Source organism: Pan paniscus, chromosome 10, assembly GCF_029289425.2.
Source record: "Pan paniscus chromosome 10, NHGRI_mPanPan1-v2.0_pri, whole genome shotgun sequence".
Taxonomy (NCBI): domain Eukaryota; kingdom Metazoa; phylum Chordata; class Mammalia; order Primates; family Hominidae; genus Pan; species Pan paniscus.
In genome coordinates this window covers 109,049,754-109,071,380 of record NC_073259.2, presented here as the reverse complement: position 1 = coordinate 109,071,380, position 21,627 = coordinate 109,049,754, and the positions used below count along the sequence as shown (strand labels likewise).

Sequence of the window (21,627 nt, the reverse complement as noted above, 5' to 3'; positions counted from 1 at the left end):
TTCACAATGATTCTTATTGCTTTTAGGGCTCAGTATTTTATGCACTAGATTAGACTGACAAATACTGATGTTCCAGCTTGAAGGTAGACTTTTGAGGGAAGTCGCCTCATAGATAGAATTTACCTTTTGTGAGCCCAAGATATTGTAAACATGTGGGCAGCTCGCAATATTTTTTTTTAGAAACTCAAGTTGAGTGTGCTGGCACACACTTGTAGTCCTAGCTACCTGGGAGGCTGAGATGGGAGGACTGCTTGAGCCCAGGATTTCAAGGCTGCAGTAAGCTATGATCACGCAGCTGTGCTCCAGCCCGTGTGACAGAGCAAGACCTTATCTCCAAATGAAACAAAAACAAAACTCTGAGTTCTGGGTCACTCTTTTGCCCCCCAAATAATATAGCTAGGTTATATCTTATTGGTTGGAATGACAACATCTTGAAGGAATACAATAATATCTACTTTGTTGGTTAAAGAAAAAACAAACCTGGGTTAGAATCTTGGTTCTGCCAAGCACTAACTACTTGAATTTAGAAAAGTAACATCTCTAAGCCTTAGAATTCTTATCTTTCAAATGGGGACAACCATAACACCCACTTCAGAGGATGTTTGAGGATTAAGAGATACTGCATGCAGTGTGGTTACATACACATGATGCTCATAAATGGTAGTTTCATGATTTTTATTATCATCTATTTGTCACTTAAAATTTTTCATTTAAATGTTTTTGAGATGGAGTCTTACTCTGTCCCCCAGGCTGGAGGGCCGTGGTGCAATCTCAGCTCACTGCAACCTCTGCCTCTCGGGTTTAAGCAATTCTCCTGCTTCAGTCTCCCAAGTAGCTAGGCCTACAGGCGCATGCCATCACACCCAGCTAATTTTTGTATTTTTAGTAGAGACAGGGTTTCGCCACGTTGGCCAGGCTGCTCTCGAACTCTTGACCTCAAGTGATACACCCACCTCGGCCTCCTAAAGTGCTGGGATTACAGTCATGAACCATGGTGCCTGGCCCACTATTTGTCACTTTTTATAAGATTACTGATTCTCATGGTTCAAACAGGCCCCCAGTGTATAAGTTCCTGCTATTTTGAAATAAGATCTTGTGAACATCTTTTTCTTTTAATAAAATATGTTTAAACATACAAAAATGCACTGGTGAACGACATCAAACACCTATATACCCACTAACAAACTTAAGAATCAAAAGTTTGCAAATATAATTGAAGTTTCTCTGTGTCCTCCTTTTTAATTGTATTCCCCTCCCCTAGAGGTAACCACTATCAGGAATGTTTTATAATCCACAACATGCAGGTATTCCTAAAAATACAGTATTGCATAGTTTAGAACTTTATAGAAATGGTATCATGCTATAATTACTCTTCTGCAAGTTGCTTTGCTTGCTCAGCATTGAGGTTCATGATGTTCATACAAGGAGCTCTAGTCCATCATGTTCCCTGCTGCTCAGAAGTCTACTGTATGGGACACTACAGTTTACTGGCTCATTGTCTTGCTAGTGGATACTTAGTCTATTTATAAAGTTTTATTATTATAAACAATGCTCTAATGAACATTCCGTAAAATGCACATGTGCAAGTGTTTTGAGGAAGTACCTACTTTAGGAAGAGCATTACTAGGACTAAGGGTGCATGTCCAATAGGACAGGTCTTAAGAAAGAAGCAATAGTCAAATTTTGGGGTCTTATTCACCCATGTGTCACAACATCCTAATAAGACAAAATGGTGAGGTGTGTATTTGACAGTAATGATGATTAGAATGCCAAAATTTGGGAATGATTAAAAAAATAAATCAGAATGGATTTAAGGTACCTTTACCTCTCAGGTATTCTAACGTGCTTTCTGCAGGAACAGGAAAACATGAGGGAGCATGTTGCATAAGTAAAGTATCACAGTAGAAAAAGGCTGGGGAATAGCCTTTTTCTTTTTATTTATTGGTTGCATCAATAAATATTTTAAAGAGTCAGTTATCTAACAAAAGGATATGCATTAATTGAGCCAGAGGTTGAAAACCTATTGATAAGACACAGTAGGCCAAACAGTACCTTTGACATTGGCTAGGTATACACAACCAAGAGAAATGGAGAGGTGGATAGCAATCTGGATAATTCTGGAAGAAGAGGAGGAGGCAGGAAGAGGAAATGATAGGGGAAAAGAAAGGAGAAAGGATGCTATAGAAAAGAGAAGAAAAAAGTAAGAGAAAAAAGTAATATCCTAGAATTGGGAAAACTTCCCACCAATCTTAAACTATCTACCTTTAAGACTGGATCATGAAAATCAGCATTTCTAGAATTCACATATACTAAAATTATCTATTTATATATAAGGTTCCACCAAAATTATCAACAAAATAAAATACCTTTATCGAACATACACCATAAGCACTGATATACTGTGTTGTTAATTTTCACAATATTATATGGGTATTTTTTATTATTTCCAATTTACAGATGAAGAGGTTGAAGCTCAGAATCACATACCTTACAAGTTACAGAGCTGGGATTGGGCACCCAGGCCCTGTGTTTCCAACCGGAGCTTGAGTGAGCTCAACCATTAATCCTTAAGGTCAGAAAATGATTCATTCATCTTTGTCCAGCTCTACACAGTTCTTGCCACAGAACTGGTACTTGATGCAGACTCAACTGAAATAGACACTCAAAAATGAAAACAATGCAATATTCAAATTTATTAGAGATTAGTTTTATTTGCTATTCAAAAGTGAGCCAGAATAAAGAGGAAATCATTTTTTTAAATCTATAAAACAAGTTTGGAAATGTTTCCTAATTAATCCTCAGACCAGAAAAATCCAATTTAGAATAAGCTAAGCTCTCAGCGTTCCACTAATTAGGGCACTACTGTAATTCAGTCAATAGTAAGGTTTTGCTTGAATTACCTAGGCAATTGTCCCTGCATAAGTTTATTATTCAGTGACTCAACCATGGCTCCCTCCATCTTAGTCTGATCTTAGTCATGGGTCTCATTTTTATATGAGCTGAGTTGTTCTGAATGTTGACCAAATGGACAGATCCATCTCTGTCCCTGCTGTTCATTTATATTGCTGGGAGCAGCAAAGTCCTAGAAACTCTGCCAAGCATCTGCAAAATCTGGAAGTTGGTAAAATTTATCTTCCATGATCCCCCTGTTTTCATTGCTCTTTTTTGGCCCTCCACCATCTTTGTGGCATTCTCTATCTGCCCCTGCTACGGCCAAAATACCTCATCTGTATCTCTTGCTTCCTCTTCTTATTTTCAATAAACTATTCATAATGGGGTGTCAATAAAGAAGGACATTAAAATTTTCATCTTTCCAAGGGACATTTTTATTTTAATTGAGGATGACTTTAGCCAAAGGATTAAAGTTCAAATTGTAAAATTCCAGGTATTAGGGAGTGTGCTGTCTATTAAGTTATCTCTGATTTCCCCTTCCTTACTCTTTTCTATAATACAATGCCAGAATAGAGACTCTGCAAACTACATTTCTGCATTGCTGTCTGTCTCTCTGATATGCTCTGTCAGTACAGGGCATGAGAGGGAGACTGGAAGGGAGAACAGGTGAAAGGCTTGGTCCTTCTTGTTTGCCTGCCTGTTCCTGTCAGCAATGATCCTCTGACCTCACAATGGCAGCTGGTTCCAGTTTCCAGCTGAAAAGCAACACTCCCCAAACTAGGCTCACTCCGTTGCCCCATATCCTTGAGGGCCCAGCACCACAAGGGCAGAATCTCCTGCCCAGGAGTCCGAGGCTCAGCTCCACAGGGCCTCTCTGAGCATCTTGGTTCCGATAACCCCAACCTCTTCATTTTGCTCCCCCAACTCTAGAGGCAGTAGCTGCTTCACTTCCTGCAGTTATCATCTGCTTGACTTCAGTGTTTCCTTTGCGACACTATAGTTCTTCACTTCCCCACAGTATCCTTTTTTTAAAAAAATAACTGCCAGGTTTCAGTTTTCCTGAATGGAACCTAAGTAGTATAGGGATCTAGAGAAAGAAACATTCTTTGGAGAGGAGACCTCCTTCTCTGAGAAACTACACACCACAGAAGCACCCATCTACCTATCCTGCTTGGTAATCTGATAGGAATATCACCCAAGTATAAAGATAGATTTTTGATTTGGAATTTTCAAATATTCCAGTTTCAAGTGTGATTTCTACCCTACAGAGATCTCTCTTCTGCCCAGGTCTTTGTTAACTTGCATGGAAAATTCCTTTTCTAAAAATATGCTAGGTGTTCAGAACAAAACATTTACCATTTCTTTCTAATGAGAATATTCAAAAACTTCTCTTCTAGATATTTTGAAATATACAATACATGATTGTTAATTCTAGTCATCCTACTATGCAATAGATCACCAGAACTTATTCCTCCTATATAAATATGTGCAATTACATGTAAATCATAAAAAAAAGTATGAGACATCATCTGAGCCCCGTAAGCTCACAGACTGTTGTGCCATGCGAATGTGACAAAACAAAACAATATTAATACGAGGTATTCCTGAGCATACTGTCTTATTAGTCCCAATTTGCTGCTTTGAAAATATATCTCTACTCATTACCATGTTACTGACATTCTCCCTGCCTGGAGAAAGAGTATAATTCCCTACCACATTGATACTATGCTTGGTCATAAGGCTTGTTTTGGCACACAGAGTATGAGGAGATGTGATGTATGCCACATCTGAGCAGAAATTTCAAAAGTCAATGTGTGGTTGTGCCATTACTTTTTCCCTCTGCTTTGAGAATGCATGTCTTACAGACTGCTTCCTCAGTTCAGATCCCATGATAAAGGAATCATGTGAGGCAGAGCCTCAGTTGACCCGTTGCTAATATGTTATGTGAGCTATAAATAAACCTTTGTGCAGGCCACTGAGATTTGAGGGTTTGTTGTATCAGAACCCAGCAGAACCTGGCTGACACAGTCTCTAACCCAACAATGATAATCCTGTAATTTATGGCTTCGCCTGAAGAAGATGAGTGTTTTCTTTTTTCCTGATGGAGAAGCTGTGGCAATCCATATAAGAAAGCAATAGGAGAGAGGGCTGAGGTTTGTGGGGAGGAGAGCAACATAGGAAGAGGAAGGAAAAACTGTATAGGCTAGGGCAGAGGAGGAATGCTTTTGTCAACAGTAGGAGGATGACGTTTGACTAAGGAAGGAGAGGAAAGGATGATAATAAATGGATGCTGAGGATATGGTTTCCCTTTATGTCCTTTGAGAAACTTAGTCTGGAGCTCCCTTCTAATTACTTTTGGCTGCTGAATTGGGCTTTGTGTAGAACACAGTCATGAAAACAAGTAACTGTGATATAATAGTCAGTGCCATAATTAAAGCATTTACAGAGGCTAATGGGCCCAGAAGTCTAATGCTGTCTGCATGAGACAGGAGACATAAGATGTTTCATAAAGAAGATGACACCTGAACTCGTTACTGAGGGAAGAACAGGATATTACCAAAGAGTGAGAGGAAAGAGAGCACACCTTGGGAAAAGGAAAAATAGTCATGGAATATTTAGGGTCACTTCCATTCCCATGCTGCAGGAGCACCAGCCCAAAAGGCTGGGGGGAGAAGGGAAGAAGCTAAAAAGGCAGTTTTGTGTGCCATGTGAAGAAATTTAAGCTTTATCCCAAAGGCCCTGGGGAATCATTAAAAGCTGTTAAGCAAGGAGGCAATGTTACTACACGTGGCACTACTGTGCATTATTCACTCCTGCAGGTGCACAGCCAAGGGCATGATGAAGGGTTGACCCTGTCCATACTCTGCTTGCCAATCCATGCGCTATGAATATTCCTAGAGGAAGGATGTCCTTCTTCTAACTGTGCACAGGTACTGTAGGAACCAGTGCCAGCAGCCTTGCAAATGTCCTGTGACATGAGTGGGATAGACAGATTTGGGAGTGAGGAAAGACAGAGGTGAAGAGACTGTCGTAATTGTTCATCTAAGTGGCTGCTTCCACTAAGGCAATGGCAATGAGATTAGAAGGGAGGAGAAGGGCCGAAAGGATCTGGTGGTGATGGTGGGCAGCAAGGAAGATGGGAGCATCAAGGTTGGTCAACACGCAGTGGTGAAATCACTCATCTAGAATGGGAAACACCAAACTGATGGTGTGGGTGTTGTATCAGGGGTGAGGAAAGTGGGAAGTGAGAAGAATCAGGTTTTTCCCCACAGACAAAGACATTTCTAAGACATGGTCTTGAATTAGTGGTTATTTGAATAAACTACCATCTTCACAGTTTACAGGTTTAACAACTCCTTCTCCCCAGTGCCACTCCTGGATGTGAGTCAGAAGCAGGCCCAGAAATGACCCTCCCCCAGCTGCTCAGGGTGTTTTCCTACTTTGACCAACTGTGCAACTCAGGTAGGTGACTTACTCCTCCGTGTTCCATTTCTCTAAACGGAAATAACAATACCAGTAGCCTCCCAGGTAGCCCGGTGTCTAGTGGGCAGTCAATATATGTCAGGTTGTATTATGGAAGGAGCATGGGTTTGCAATGAGACAGATTTGGGTTCTAACTCCAAGTCTATTTGTTACTGGGTAACGCTGGCTTAAAGTATTTAATGTTTCTGAGTTTCTGCGCCTCCTTCTGTAAAATTATGTTTCAGGGTTTTTGCAAGGGTCAAAAAAGATAATGTGGAGGGTGTGCAGTGCACAGCCTGGCACAGAATACTGACCAATGGGGCACCAGAGTGTCTACCTGCCTGTGAAGCACTAGGTTTTCCTCACCTCTGCTCTTCCTTGTCTCCTCTCACCACTGTTGTTTCCTAAGACTTAATGCACAGTGTGACTACATACGTATACTATAGCAACAGATGGGATCCTAGTTCCCTTCCTTCCCCTTATGTTAACCCCTCCCTATTTTACTGTACCTAAATTTGACAACTCTTTCCCTTTCCTATAGGTGTTTTAAATTGCCTTTTACCATTCTGATGAGGAAAATAGCCTCTTGACTATCGAACTTAACATACTGAAGTTAAAATTTTAAATGAAAATATACATGCACACATAAATATACATCAACATATTGTATATATTTTTCTATTATAGTACAATATGTGGCACATAATAGGCATTGAAAGTGTTTGTTAAATGAATGAACTGATAAGCAGAAAAACAAACTATGTATTTACAGATAGATAAATGTAATAAAATATTTCCAAGTGACTTATTCACAGATGTTCTCACAAATATTAAGATAACAGACCCAACTAACTACTGGGCCTCCAGATACCCAGAGGTATGCTTTTCCCACCTGATTAGGTGACCTCTTTGTCCCTTTAAAGTCATTAAATTATGTCCTACTTAAAAGGAGCTGTATGATCTTGAGAAGCACAAATCTCAAGATGCGTGGCTTTTTTCATTTTCATTTCAGTTTAAGACTTTCCAGAACATAGATATGTTTCCCCTGACTCTAAGGATCAATACAAACAAACTGAATATTGAGGATCCTAATGCCGAATAAGTAACTGCAATAAAACAAGTGTTCAGAGACTGCTTTAAGTCATTGAGGCACTAAAAGAACCTTAATCCTACGTAAATCAATCTTGGTACCTCTGCCTGAAGGATTCTCTAAAGATTTCAGATCGATGAAAACAATAAAAAAAAACTCTCAGTTCTTTGAAACAAAAATACAGTAAAAGGCACAGGTTAGAAGAATCACTATCTTCCGATATCTATGCTGAGAGTTTAAAAGCAAGTAGTCATATGTTACTGACACATAAAATGTTAAATGGCAAAGTATCTGGAACACTGAGTAACATTTGGCTTAAAAGCAAAGCAATTCCAGTTCAGGTCAGTTATGAGCCTTTGCAAAATCAGTCTCTGTCACCTCAAACTTTCCCATTACACACCAACTGCAACTTTGCAGATTCTCCAAAGGATTCTCAGTATACTGCTGGTTTGTGGTAATAATGATAATGATAGCTATCATTTGTTGATTTGTTGAGTGCTTTCTATCTGCCAGGTACTGGACTAAGCCTTTTTTTTTTTTTTTTTTAAGATGGAGTCTCGCTCTGTTGCCCAGACTGGAGTGCAGTGGCATGATCTCGGCTCACTGCAACTTCTGCCTCCCAGGTCCAAGTGATTCTCCTGCCTCATCCCCCTGAGTAGCTGGGACTACAGTCTTGCACCACCATGCCTGGCTAAAGTTTTTTTTTTTTTTTAGTAGAGAGGGGGTTTCACAATGTTGGCCAGGCTGGTCTCAAACTCCTGGCTGCAAGCAATCTGCCTGCATTGGCCTCCCAAATTGCTGGGGTTACAGGTGTGAGCCATCGCGCCAGGCCCTAAGTCTTTTACATATGTCATTTCATTTAATGTCCCCAAATCCTATTGCCACCTTCCTCTCTCCCTCTCTCTCTTCTTTCCTTCTTTTTTCCCATCAAAACTTTCCTGTCCTCTGTCCCAACCCTTGGCACTTTTTGGATTGGCAAATTTGTACAGCTGTGATAGGCAATATTATGGACCTCCAAAGATATCCACATCCTCATCCTCAGAATGTTAAGCAATATGGCAAAGAGGAATTAATGATGCAGATGGAATTAAAGTTGCTAATCAGCTGACCTTAAGACAGGGAGATTACCTGGATTATTCAGATAGGTACAATATAATCACAAGGGTCCCTAAAAATGGAAGAGGAAAGCAAAAGAGTCAGAGAAGAAAAAGATGTGAAGACAGAAGCAAAGTCAGAGTGATGTGATGTGAGAAGGACTCAACTACCGTTGCTGGCTTTAAAGATAAAGGAAGAAGCCATGGGCTAAGGAATGTAGTAGCTTCCAGAAATTAGAAAAGGCAAAGAAATAGATTCTCCTCCAGAAAGGAGTGCAGCCTTGACATACCTTAATTAGCTCAGTGTCACCCATGTTGCACCCTAGCCTTCAGAATTGTAAGATGATAAATTTTGTTGTTTTAAACAATTAAGTCAGTGATAATTTGTTATAGCAGCCATAGAAAACTAACATGCAATGTTAAAAAGATAAGACTGGGGCCAGAATGCTTGGCCTTGAAATCCAGGCCCTACCTCTTACCAACTGTTTGACATTGGATAAGTTACTTAACCCTTCTGTGCCCCAGTTTCCTCCTCTGTAAAAATGGGGATAATGACGATACCTTACTCACAGGACTAAATGAGTTTATAACCGTGAAGTACTTGGAACCCACTAAGCACTATATGAATGTTAGCTATCATATTCCTATAATAAATTTCATATGGTTCTATTGAAATGACCTTTTCTGAAATTGAGTTTTGAGAGGGGCCTCCTGGAATGACTGACTCTAATATTGACAACCTGAGTTTCCATAGCTGGCTAGTGTGAGAGAGCTTTCTGTGGGGTCAGATGTTTAGGTGACCATACAATCATGGCTGATGGGCAGCCTGTAGGCCTAGCTCTTGTGATATGATATAAAATGACCAAGGGCTTTATGCATTGACGTATAGAGATGTGTACCCACTGGTTAGCTTCTATTGTTTCTCAAACATGGAACCATTTTCAACTAGAATGTGATGTTATTTGCTTTTTGATCAGTTTTCAAATTTAGTTTTTAAAGAATATAGTTCAAACAACAAAGACAACTAGATTAGTTTGGGTGTTGTATTAGTCAGGGTTCTCTAGAGGGACAGAACTAATAGGATGGATAGATGGATAGATAGATAGATAGATAGATAGATAGATAGATAGATAGATAGATAGATAGATAGACAGACAGACAGACAGACAGACAGATAGATAGATAAAGGGGAGTTTATTAAGTATTAACTCACATGATCACAAGGTCCCACAATAGGCTGCCTGCAAGCTGAGGAGCAAGGAGAGCCAGGCTGAGTCCCAAGACTTAAGAACTTGGAGTCTCACGTTCAAGGGCAGGAAGCATCCAGCACGGGAGGGAGATGTAGGCTAGGAGACTAGGCCAGTCTCGCCTCTTCACGTTTTTTCTGCCTGCTTTATGTTCACTGTCAGCTGATTTGGTGGTGCCCACCCAGATTAAGGGTGGGTCTGCCTTCCCCAGCCCACTGACTCAAATGTTAATCTATTTTGGCCTCACAGACACACCCAGGATCAACACTTTGCATCCTTCAATCCAATCAAGTTGACAGTCAGTATTAACCATCACAGGTATACTGCAGTATTTTGCTGGATACCTTGCCTAAACTCTCACAGAAAGTTATGGCCATGAGCAGTTAAGTCTTCAGAACCATGCTGATTGGACTACCAGAAACAGCCTTCAGAAAAGTCCTGCAAGGCACCTGTGATAAAGAGGTTACCAGGGATACTGTCCACCATATCACTATTTCACTGTCCACTCCAATGACCCTGTGCAAGAATTTTATTTCAGAGTCAAAAAGCAACCCATTACCTATGGTATTGGTTTTCTTCCTCTCTGACAATCAGAATCACATGAGTTACTACGTTTCTCCCTTCTGCTTGGCCCCTTTGGTGTAAAGGCCAATTTTCTAGTTTATTCATCAATCATTACAGATACATAGGCCACTGAGGCCTGCAAATCTGAGCCTACTTTTCCCCTGAATTTGAATGCCTACTTTAACTTATATTCTCCTTGGTTCAGAATATTCATTTATATTTTTACCATTTTATTTCATGTCTGTTTAACGCATCTCGAATACTTTAACAATAAATTCCAAAGGAAATCAGATGTCTTCACATGCACAGGCTTATCCCTAGGGTAAGGCAGTTGAAAAATTGTATTTAGGCTCCATTTATGTGGCACCTACAGGAGGTGGCAGCACTGTGGAGAAAAGTCACTTTTTTTTTTTTTTTTTTTTTGAGACAGAGTCTTGCTCTGTCCCAGGCTGGGGTGCAGTGGCGGGATCTCGGCTCACTGCAACCTCCACCTCCAGGGTTCAAGCTATTCTCCTACCTCAGCCTCCAGAGTAGCTGGGATTAAAGGCGCGCACGACCATGCCTAGCTAATTTTTGTATTTTTAGTAGAGGCAGGGTTTCACCATGTTGGCCAGGCTGGTCTCAAACTGCTGACCTCGTGATCCGCCTGCCTCGGCCTCCCAAAGTGCTGGGATTACAGGCGTGAGCCACCACACCCAGCTGAAAAGACACTTCTTTCTGTTCACTCATCTAACAGTGACCAGAGCAACCATGAGCAAGTCACTCAGCCTCTCTGACCATCATCATTCTACCCTTACCCTCACAGACTTGTAATATACCTATGGTGTAACCCTGGAATGAAGGAGTTGTTTAGTAAACAGTGGTTGCTATCATTTTTATTGTTGCCATTGGTGCTACCACTGTTTGATTGGCTGATCACTACTGGCTTTAACTTGCTGCCTTTTCTGCTGAGAACAGTCAAAAGATAAGAAGACAATCAAAGGGATGTTACAGAGAATCTCAGAGAATCTCCCACTCACTGTCCCTCCAGCAACAATTTCCCATTCTTCTCCCTGCCCCACTGCCTTTTGAGACGGAGTTTCACTCTTGTCGCCCAGGCTGGAGTGCAGTGGCACAATCTCGGCTCACTGCAACCTCCGCCTCCCAGGTTCAAGTGATTCTCCTGCCTCGGCTTCCCGAGTAGCTGGGATTACAGGCATCCATCACCACGCCCAGCTAATTTTTTGTATTTTTAGTAGAGACAGGGTTTCACCATGTTGGCAGGCTGGTCTCAAACTCCTGACCTCAGGTGATCCACCTGCTACGGTCTCCCAAAGTGCTAGGATTACAGGCATGAGCCACTGCACCCAGCCAACATTTTCCCATTCTTACAAACCCTCCATGACCCCAGCACCAACATTTCCATTGTTAGCGCTTTTTCTTAGGCACAAAGAGCTATGCCATTTTGTTATTCTCTAGACTTTTTTCTTATGCCCTAGCTCACAGCATAGAAGCAGAAAAAGGCGTGCAAGCAAATTTTGTGTCAGGTGGTCTTTTTATAATGCCCATTTTGTATACTACACATAACACATAATTAAAAAGTGTGATGCATGAATTAAATATCTTAGTATCAGATGTGAGTCCTGATAACAGAATTTAATGGCCGTAAAATGTTTGATAGAGAAGAGAGATTATCAGTTAGCAGAACTAAAGCCAAAACTGAATCAAGTCAAGGGAAAGTTCAAGTTGGACATGGAAACCACAATTGACCATTGTGGTTGACCGCATTTTTCACTTCTCTTCTAAATATTCTACATTTTTTAGATGCTGCATCAAGATCAGAGAAGCTGGCTCCAGAGCCCTGGCTCTGTCCCCCAGCGGTAACAATGCCAATTCTGCCTTGCTCCTTTCCTGTTCTCTTTGGTCTCACAAACATTCCCTGGGTGCCCCTTGCTCCCAGGCACATAGCTCCTGCCCTCAGGTAGCTCACGGTCTAGTAGGAGATGAAAGTAGGAGTCTAAAGCCATGTGATTTTATTTCACATAAAATCTGTGCCTTTTAAAGGCAGACTTTATTTCAAGGGGTCTTTCAATAATATCTGTTTCATACATGCACAGTACATGAGTTAAAACATTTTGTGTACAACACAAAAGCTTTGCAAAGAAATGGGTCAATGCTGAGTTATATGTGGCATGTATTTTCATTATTGATTTTGAAAAGATAGAAACTTGAAAAAATATAAATACATCATGCTTCACACGGATGACTGCAGTTGCCAGAGCCGTCAGAATGACACTGTCAAAAGTTAAGTCAGACCACGTCATTCCTCTGTAAAAGCCCACAGGCCTTACAGGATCAGGCTCCCTCCCACGCCTCTAACTCATCACTATTGTTGTTCTCCTTGGTATTTCTGCTCCAGCCACAAGGTCTTTGTTCTCTTCCCCAAACACAATCAGAGCTTCTCCCAGATTAGGGCCTTGGTTTTGTTTTCTGTTCCCCTCTTGGAACTCTCTCTGCCCTTCTCACCTCCTGCAAGATTTTTTCCAATCACACCTTCTGTAGGAGGCCTGCCTTGAAGAACTGAAACACTGTCTTTTGGAAATACAACCTGCACCCCCACCCCCATGCAGTCCTCCCCATTCCCCTCACCCCACCCTCTTTTTCTCTGTTCCCATAGCATTTATCCCCTTTTCACTTGCTTTTAAATTGACTTCAAAAAATGTTTACCTCAGCACACTAATAGTGACTTTTGAGGCTGGATAATTTTTTGTTGTGGGGAGCTGTTGGGTGCATTACAGGATGTTTAGCAGCATCCCTGGCCTCTACACATTAGACACTAGTCGCAATCTCCACTCCTAACTTGTGACAACCAAAAATTTTTCTAGACGTTGTCAAATTACCCCTCACTGACAACTGCTGGTTTATAATTTATCACCAGTTACACCCAGCTACAATGTAAGCTCCAGGAGGGCAGGAATTTTTGCCTTTCTGTTTACTGTTGATCTCCAAGCACCCAGAGCAACAACTGGTATGGAATACGTGGATGAGTGAATATATATTTAAACATATGTGCACGTAGCATAGCATAAATTTCATATTCTTCTCTTAAGAAGTGGTATTTAATTTAACCTCAATTTTTATGGGCGTTTACAAAAATAAAATAATGGTAATGATAAAAATACAGAATATGCAGGGAAGAACATTTTTCTGTCTATATCTAGCACATTTTTCTGAAAGACAAGTAGAATTGATCTATTTCCTGAAAGAATGTCCTGTATATCTATTATAAAAAGTAACATGACTCTTTGTGCATATTTCCTTTTTTCTGTCTACCAGCAGAAAACCTTTATTATGGGTATTGACCTTAGAAAGTAATTGCCTCAAGGGTGTCATTGCTAATGCCATTTTAAGAACGAAGGGCAATGATACTTAAGCAGGGCAACATTCATAGGCACAGAGGTGAAGAGAGATAAATTAATTCTTAAATGGACTTGGCTGTCATAGTCATTAGATTCAAATAGAGTTTAATTTATCACAGAGAATGGGTGGCACTGCCTAAAGGGTGTCATGTGATGAAAGACAGTAGAACCATGGTTTTCAAGGCTGGAGGAAAGGGATGTGATTTTGTACCCATCCCACCACTACCACCAGGGAAAATTTGGCAGTGTCTGGAAACATTTTTGATTCTCTTACAACTAAAGGGTTGGGGAATGCTACTAGCATCTAGTGGCTAAAGATGCTGCTTACTATCCTACACTGCACAGGACTCTTCCCTACAACAAGGAGTTATTCAGCCCCAGTGCCATTAGTGCTGAGGCTGAGAAATCTCACAATAGAGCGTAATGCTTATGAGGGTGAGACCTAGAGCCTTCCTGTTCGAACCTGAATTCCTGCTCTATCACTCAGACAGACTGCGACTATTTATTCGGCAAATCTGCTTCTTTTTTTCTTCTGGGCACACAGGTAGACTAGTTATCCCAGCATTACTACATGACTAAGCTCTAGACTACGAAATGTGTGTGAAAGTGCTATATACCACTCTTAGGCCTGGCCCATAAAAATTTCCTAAAAAATCACTCATCTCTCTTTTTCCTTGTCTGTAAGGGATTTAGGGGATGGCAGAATAACAAGATAACAGTAGCCTAGGTACCTGAATGACTACATGAATCAGAGACGTATGCCTCCTTCCCCCAGAGTGACCCACACTAGATAGTGCTGTGAACTAGTAAACTTCTATGCTGTTCTACTGCTGATATTTGGGGGTTGTTTAGACAGGTAGCCTCGCCTAGGTGTACGACCTATAGCAGGTTCTTTGACCATTTTGTTCCTCACTTTTCTCATCCGTAAATTGCTGATAATAATAATACCTCAGCCCTCAAACTATTGTATTAAAGTTCTTAAATAGTGTCTGGCATACAATAAGAATTTTTCTACCTGTAGGCCCACCTTGGTAAGCTCATATAAAGTGACCAAGTAGCATTTGTATGTTGACTTGTACACCCACAGGTTTGCTTTCTTCCTCCTTAAATACAGATATATTTTCAAATGGAATGCTAGGCTATCTGTTTGTTTGCTTGTTTGTTTGCTTTGAGAGACAGGGTCTCGTTCTGTTGCCCAGGCTGGAGTATGGTGGCACAATCATAACTCACTGCAGCCTCAACCTCCTGGGCTCAAATGATCCTCCCAGCTCAACCTCCCAAGTAGCTGGGACTACAGGCGTGCACCACCACGCCCTGCTAATTTTAAGTTTTTGTAAAGATGGGTGTCACTCTGTTGCCTAGGCTGGTCTTGAATTCCTGAGCTCAAGTGATCCTCCCACCTCAGCCTCCCAAAGTGCTGGGATTACAGGGGTGAGACACTGTGACTGGCAGGTATTTGTTTTTTAATTGATTCTCAACTTTAATATTTTTGTACGGTGCAGTTAAAGAATAATGGTTTACAATTAGATTATTCTGTGCTGTCTTTCTGACTTCAATCCTCACTCCTTCATTTGAAGACCAGCATTGTGTGCCAATTTTATGCTAGGTATTGTGTTAGGTATTGGAGATACAATCATGGGCAAAAACAGATATGGCCTATGGCTCCACAGAGTATACCATTTACCTAGAGAGACAGGCATTAATCATATGCTACTCAAATAATTATAGCATTTCAATTGTTAAAAAAATGTTATCTAGGAAACATTAACTACAACAGTATAGAACAGAGACCCAATCTTTGGAAGGATTGGTGGGGAAGGAGAGGGTCAGGGGAGGCTTCCATAGCAGGAGTCTTTGGAGCTGAGTTCTGGAGGATGAATAACAGCATACTATGTGAAGAAGGAAAGAACTGGAAGAGAATTCCAGGAGAGGAAACAACATATGCAAATGTCCTGGGGCAGAGTATATCCAAAGAGCTGAGAGAGGAGAGGCTGCATGTGTCTGGATCACAACAAATGAAGGGTGGGAGGCAAGAAAGGCAGATGAGGCTGGAGAGGGGATGGCAGTGCAGGTAGGCATTTAAGAGCTTGTAAGTCATAGTAATAATTTTGGTGTCTAAAGTTTTTAAAGAGAATGAAGTGACATGATTAGATGCACATTTTGAAGACACCATGCAGTATGCACCTGAGAGAATGGATTGGTGGTGACAAGAGTAAAACCAGGGAGACCTGTTATATTATTTCTGAATTTCAAGTGAAATACAGTGACAAAGTCTGAAGTATAAAGATATTTAGGATGTAAAATCATCAATCCGTGGAGATGTATAACTTGTAAGAAGCAGAGATGAGAGAGGTGTCTAGAATAGCTTCCAGACTCCAGTTTCAGCAACTGGACAAATATTAGTGCTGTTTACTGAGACAGGGAACAATGGAGGTAGGCTACATTTGAAAAGAAGGTATCTTGGATTTGGTTTGAGATGAGTGTGCAGTCAGCTGACTTCACATCACCTTTATTCTTTACTTACGTGATTCTCCTACTTTTGTTTCTATCTATTCATTTATTTTTTCATTAAAAAAATCATTATTAAGCACTTACTATGGGATTCAAAAATGAGTGAGAAAGGCATAGTCTTTCAAGGAGTCTCTAGTCTTGGAGAAAGTAATTAAAATGGGTGGTAATATTGGTTAAGGAAAAGAAAAATATTACTAAAACATAGATGAGTACATCTCAACCAGAATTGGGGGTGGAGGTTGGAAAATCTCGAAAGGTTTTTCAGTGGGAAATGTCTCTGATGAAACACTTATTAAACTTTCAATGTTTTTCTCTTTTTTTTTTTTTTTTTTTTTTTTTTTTTTACTATTTTCATGCCCTCCTCCCACCTCACCCCCTAACGAACACGCTTACATTTCTATTATTAGCTTGTATTCCAAGAAAAACACAATATGAAACATTCTGGAAAACTAAGAAGTCACATGGGATTTTGGACTATATTTGGAAAGCCAGGAATATCATGCTATAATTCCCAGAGCTTATTAACCAGCTACTTCTGATTAATTTAAATCCATTAATGTCACTCTCAAAACATCCTTAGGGAATTCTTTTCTGATTGTACCCAACAATTGTTTCCAATTTGACAGCCAGCATTCTTCAAGTCATACTTTTACACACCCATCAGAGGGATGCTATCTATGTGACATGGCAATTTTCAAAGAGAAATAAATCCTCACTACTCATAATATTCAAGACACTTATTTAATTTTTCACCTCTTATTTACACGATAAAACTGCCTCTATTCTCTTGGTCCCACTGAGGTCTGGTTCTTTGGTTTGCTTCATTCCAGCTGTCCTCTGCTTTTTCTTCCTTGGTTCTCCTGTCTTGATATCTCATCTTCCATTGACCACTCTCTTTTTTCAAACAACACTAGGTCCTCCTCACAAACCTATGCTCTTACTCAGAGAAGGCTACTTGTGGTTCCTCAAAACACTCCATCCTATTTCACGCCTTCGTTCATTTATACACACGTTACTGTCTCCTCTTGGGATGCCTTTTGCCCCTTATCCACTTGGGCAAGTCTTATCCTTCAAGACCCACATCAAGCATTCTCTTGTGATCAATCCTCATCACTTACCAACCTCCCTCCAAATCTGGAGAATTGAGTATTCCCCCTCTTAAGTCACACCCATCATACTGTTTACAATTATTTAAAATAGTCTGCATCTTTACTACACCAGGGTCCAAACTGAGTATTGTTTATCTTTATACCCTCTGTACCCAGACAGTGCCTGGCAAGAAGTGAATACTAAATTAGTGAGTATTGAATAAATCAATTATTTGACAAATTAATACCAAAGGATGTCAAAAGGGCTTCTCAAATATGTGAGAGAGTTGGCTGAATATCCCTAATCTAATCATCCCTCATTTATTATATATTTTTAAATACTTCCAAAAATATGATTCTCAGTTCTAGTCCCTAGAAATTCTACTGGGTATCCAAGGGCTTCTGACTTTAAGAATCACGCTGAGAAGTATTGTTCTAAAGCAAGAACACCGTAGAATATATACAGCATGAAAAGAGGAGGTGGGAAACCCTACTCTTCCATACACCTATAACCCTTTGAAGTGAAACAAAATATCAGAGCACACATCACATACTTCACTAATTTATCCATCCATCTATCCATATATTCATTCATCATTTTTTTTTCCATTTACCTATATCTCATATATCCTCCCTTTGAAGTGAAATAAAATCCCAGAGTGCATACCACTTACTTCATTTATTCCTCTATTCATTTATACACCTACACAACCACTCCTATACCCATACATGTATCTATTCATCCATCTGTCCATCCATCCATCCATCCATCCATCCATCCATCCATCCATCTGGTGACCTATCCATGTATATACCCATCCATTCATTCAGTGACCTATCCAGGTACACTATCTATCCATCCATCCATCCATCCATCCATCCATCCATCCATCCATCCATCCATCTGGTGACCTATCCATGTATATACCCATCCATTCATTCAGTGACCTATCCAGGTACACTATCCATCCATCCATCCATCCATCCATCCATCCATCCATATATCCATCCATCCATCCATCCACCCATCCATCCATCCATCCATCTGGTGACCTATCCATGTGTATACCCAACCATCCATTCAGTGACCTATCCATATACACTATCCATCCATCTATCCATCCACCCATCCATCCATCCATCCATCCATCCATATATCCATCCATCTATCCACCCATCCATCCATCTGGTGATGTATCCATGTATCCACTCATCCATCCAGTGACTTATCCATGTATCTATCCATCCATCCATCCATCCATCCATCCATCCATCCATCCGTCTATCCATCCATCCAGTGACCTATCCATGTATCCATCCATCCATCCATCCATCCATCCATCCATCCACCCACCCACCCACCCACCCAGCAACCTATCAATGTATCCATCCATCCATCCATCCATCATCCAAAATTGGTGATACCCTTCTGCAATGTGCTAGGAACTCTATCATAAACAGGTAGAAGCACAGGGAAAACCTGCCTGTAAACCAGACATCATTCCAGAAGAATTAGGGAAACAACTCATTGTCTAAAAAACTTCCAAGATGAACAAGAGAGACATGGTAGGGGTTTAAATTAAGAATGGGAATGTATCAGCTTTTTTCTGTCTTTTTCTCTTAAGAAAACACCCTGATCTCTGAATTCACATTATGTCCCTTCCAGTTCCCACTTTCTCTTGAGGATCGAACTAAGATTTTGAGGCCAGTCTGTGAATTCCATGTTTGCTTCAATGACCCTTTCAAATGTTCACATACTGCAGCTGGGTTGGCTTTAATCTGACCTGTGGGGATCAGCTCGGCTATTTCAGAGGCGTACAGAGTTGCTTGCCCTGCATTAGACTGCTCTTACTGTTACACATTTTTGATTCAGAACATCTATTCTTTGATTTTTCTTTTCCCCTTTGCCCTGCAGAGCTCCACAGACTTTAACCGTTTTTCTGTTGCTGAAATATGTCCCCACCTGGCACTCCCTGCAACTTCTTGAAAACTGCCATTTGGCTTACCTTCGTTTTTTGTTTTTCTTTTTTCTTTTTTTTTTTTTTTTCTGAGACAGAGTCTCACTCTGTCACCCAGGCTGGAGTGCAATGGCACAATCTTGGCTCACTGCAACCTCCGCCTCCCAGGTTCAAGTGATTCTCCTGCCTCAGCCTCCTGAGTAGCTGGGATTACAGGTGTGCACCACCATGCCCAGCTAATTTTTGTATTTTTAGTAGAGACGGGGTTTCACCATGTTGGTCAGGCTGGTCTCAAACTCTTGACCTCGTGATCTGCCTGCCTCTGCCTCCCAAAGTGCAGGTATTACAGATGTGAGCCACAGCACTCAGCCTGGTTTACTTTCTCACAAAATCAGCAACCTTTTTTTTTTTTTTAAATCCATCACCCTTTTCTTCCCTCCAGGTAAGTCATTTTTATGGAGGCTGTCACTACTGCTGGAGCAAGAGGGCCTGGAATTCCTGATCTTGTTGCAAGGGAGGTGGGGCTGACCTGATCTCTGCCTCCACTGAGAGGCTGTGTTTCTCCTATTGTTTACAGTCTCCAGCACGCGGCAGGCTTTTCTGTCCTCCTGCCTGCCCTGCCCTGCATCCAGCCATCATTTCTTGTCATCTCAGAAGCTTCAGAGTAAATTCTCTTTCATTTTTGCAGTTCCTCACAGGCTCAGTGACTTAGCCAACTTGCTTTTCCTCCCCCCATGTCAAAAGTGACAAATAACCATTCTGAGACAGTCTGACAGATGACTCAGCAAGTGGGCTGCCAGGTGATGTGGCTTTTCCTAAGGCAACCCAGTGAACTGCTGAAGAAAGGGGAACTGAGAAGTGAACCAAGATAAAACAAAAACCGGAAAACAAAAAAACCCTCTTTTCAATGGGAAAAGGTGTAGGCCACTCCTCCTGTCTGCTGGCTAGATGCAGATGAGCCTGCTGGGGGCTCCGTGCACAGGGAGTTGGCAGAGCAATGAGAATGACAGAGCCTGGGTCACTGCCTTTCTGTGGAGATCATTTACCCAACACACACATGAGCAAGCATTGTACCATCTTAAGCCACTGAGATGCAGGGATTGTTGGTTACAGCAGTTATCTTCCCCTGACTGAAATAAAAGGGATATGAACACTCACAAGACTTTTAGGGGAGAAGGGCACTATGCTGTTCCTTCCTCATGCCCAGGAATCAAAGGCGTGCAGGGTGAGGCTCTACCACAGCTGCACATCCTTAGTGAGACGGGGCTTTAACATGGAACACTCACTGATGGATCCTTTGCTGGCTGAAAGGGGCAGTGTAGCAGTCATTCTCCTCCAGGTCTGGCAGTGTCTCCTTGTCCAGCCTCATTGGCTTCTTAGGTAACCATCTCCGAAACCTGCTTATTTGTTTATCGATCCTGTGGTACATGGAAGGCAAGACCAAAGGGTACAGCATGTCAGCAATGCCCTGAAACACAGGAGGAAGGTCTCCGCAGAGCCACAACTATCATACCACACATTCCAGGCCCTCTCACTGCACTCAGGATATCCTTGTTTTATAGATGGAAAGAAGACAGCCAGAACTCTAGTGTTGTTTTGATTTCACCAAGTGGCCTCAATATTATTACTGTTTGTGAAATAGCAGCTGTGAGTTAGATGTTCACCCACATGCCAATAATAAATGACCAAGGATTCCAACAGTCCCTTAAGCAAGCAGCAGAGACCTTAACTTACATTCTGTAGGTTCTAAAAAATTCATTTGTGTTTGGAAAACATCTGAGGTCAGAGAAGAGCTCTAGCTGTAATTAACTTTGGGGAGGGGGTGCTGGCAGCACATCCTGGGAGTTGTGCACAGAGAGGTCCATGCCATGATTTGCTTCCTGCCTCTCCCATCTCCCCTGAGCAGCCTCTCAGCAGGCAGCCCGATTTTTGGCTTTCATTGATCTCTTTTTAAGCAGGCTCCATGGTTCTCATGGTGCTAGGGCATCGTGACACACATGTGTCACTCTAATGAAGCCAAGTCAATGAAAACAACAGTATCCTAAAAGTGGTTTTCAGCTACAGTTTTCTCTCTGGCTATCTCCCTAGTCCCTCGGTTCCACTGACTTCTGCTGATGAAAACATCTGGCTTCCAAGTGAACAGTTCCCAATCACTGTTCACAGAAAAACACCAGAAGGCGCAAAAACCACACCAAACTTTAAAATGATAGCACTACCTCAAGTGTGTATACTACTGGAAAAAATATCTTCTAAATTTATTAACTGAAAACACGTGGAATTTGGTCATGCTTTATTTTTTTCCTAATTAAAACAATATATTTAC

General features: G+C 41.2%; 1 protein-coding gene across 8 annotated transcripts in view; it reads right to left on the bottom strand.

Moving 5' to 3' along the window:
* Window positions 1–21,627, bottom strand: part of ANO4 (anoctamin 4) — a 337,100-nt gene that overhangs the window by 123,600 nt on the left and 191,873 nt on the right. For all 8 annotated transcript variants that reach the window (XM_055096039.3, XM_055096038.3, XM_034934336.4 and 5 more), the window contains one exon: window positions 20,591–20,722. In XM_055096039.3, the coding sequence (XP_054952014.1) occupies window positions 20,591–20,722 (132 nt within the window). The remainder of the gene's footprint in view (window positions 1–20,590; window positions 20,723–21,627) is intronic.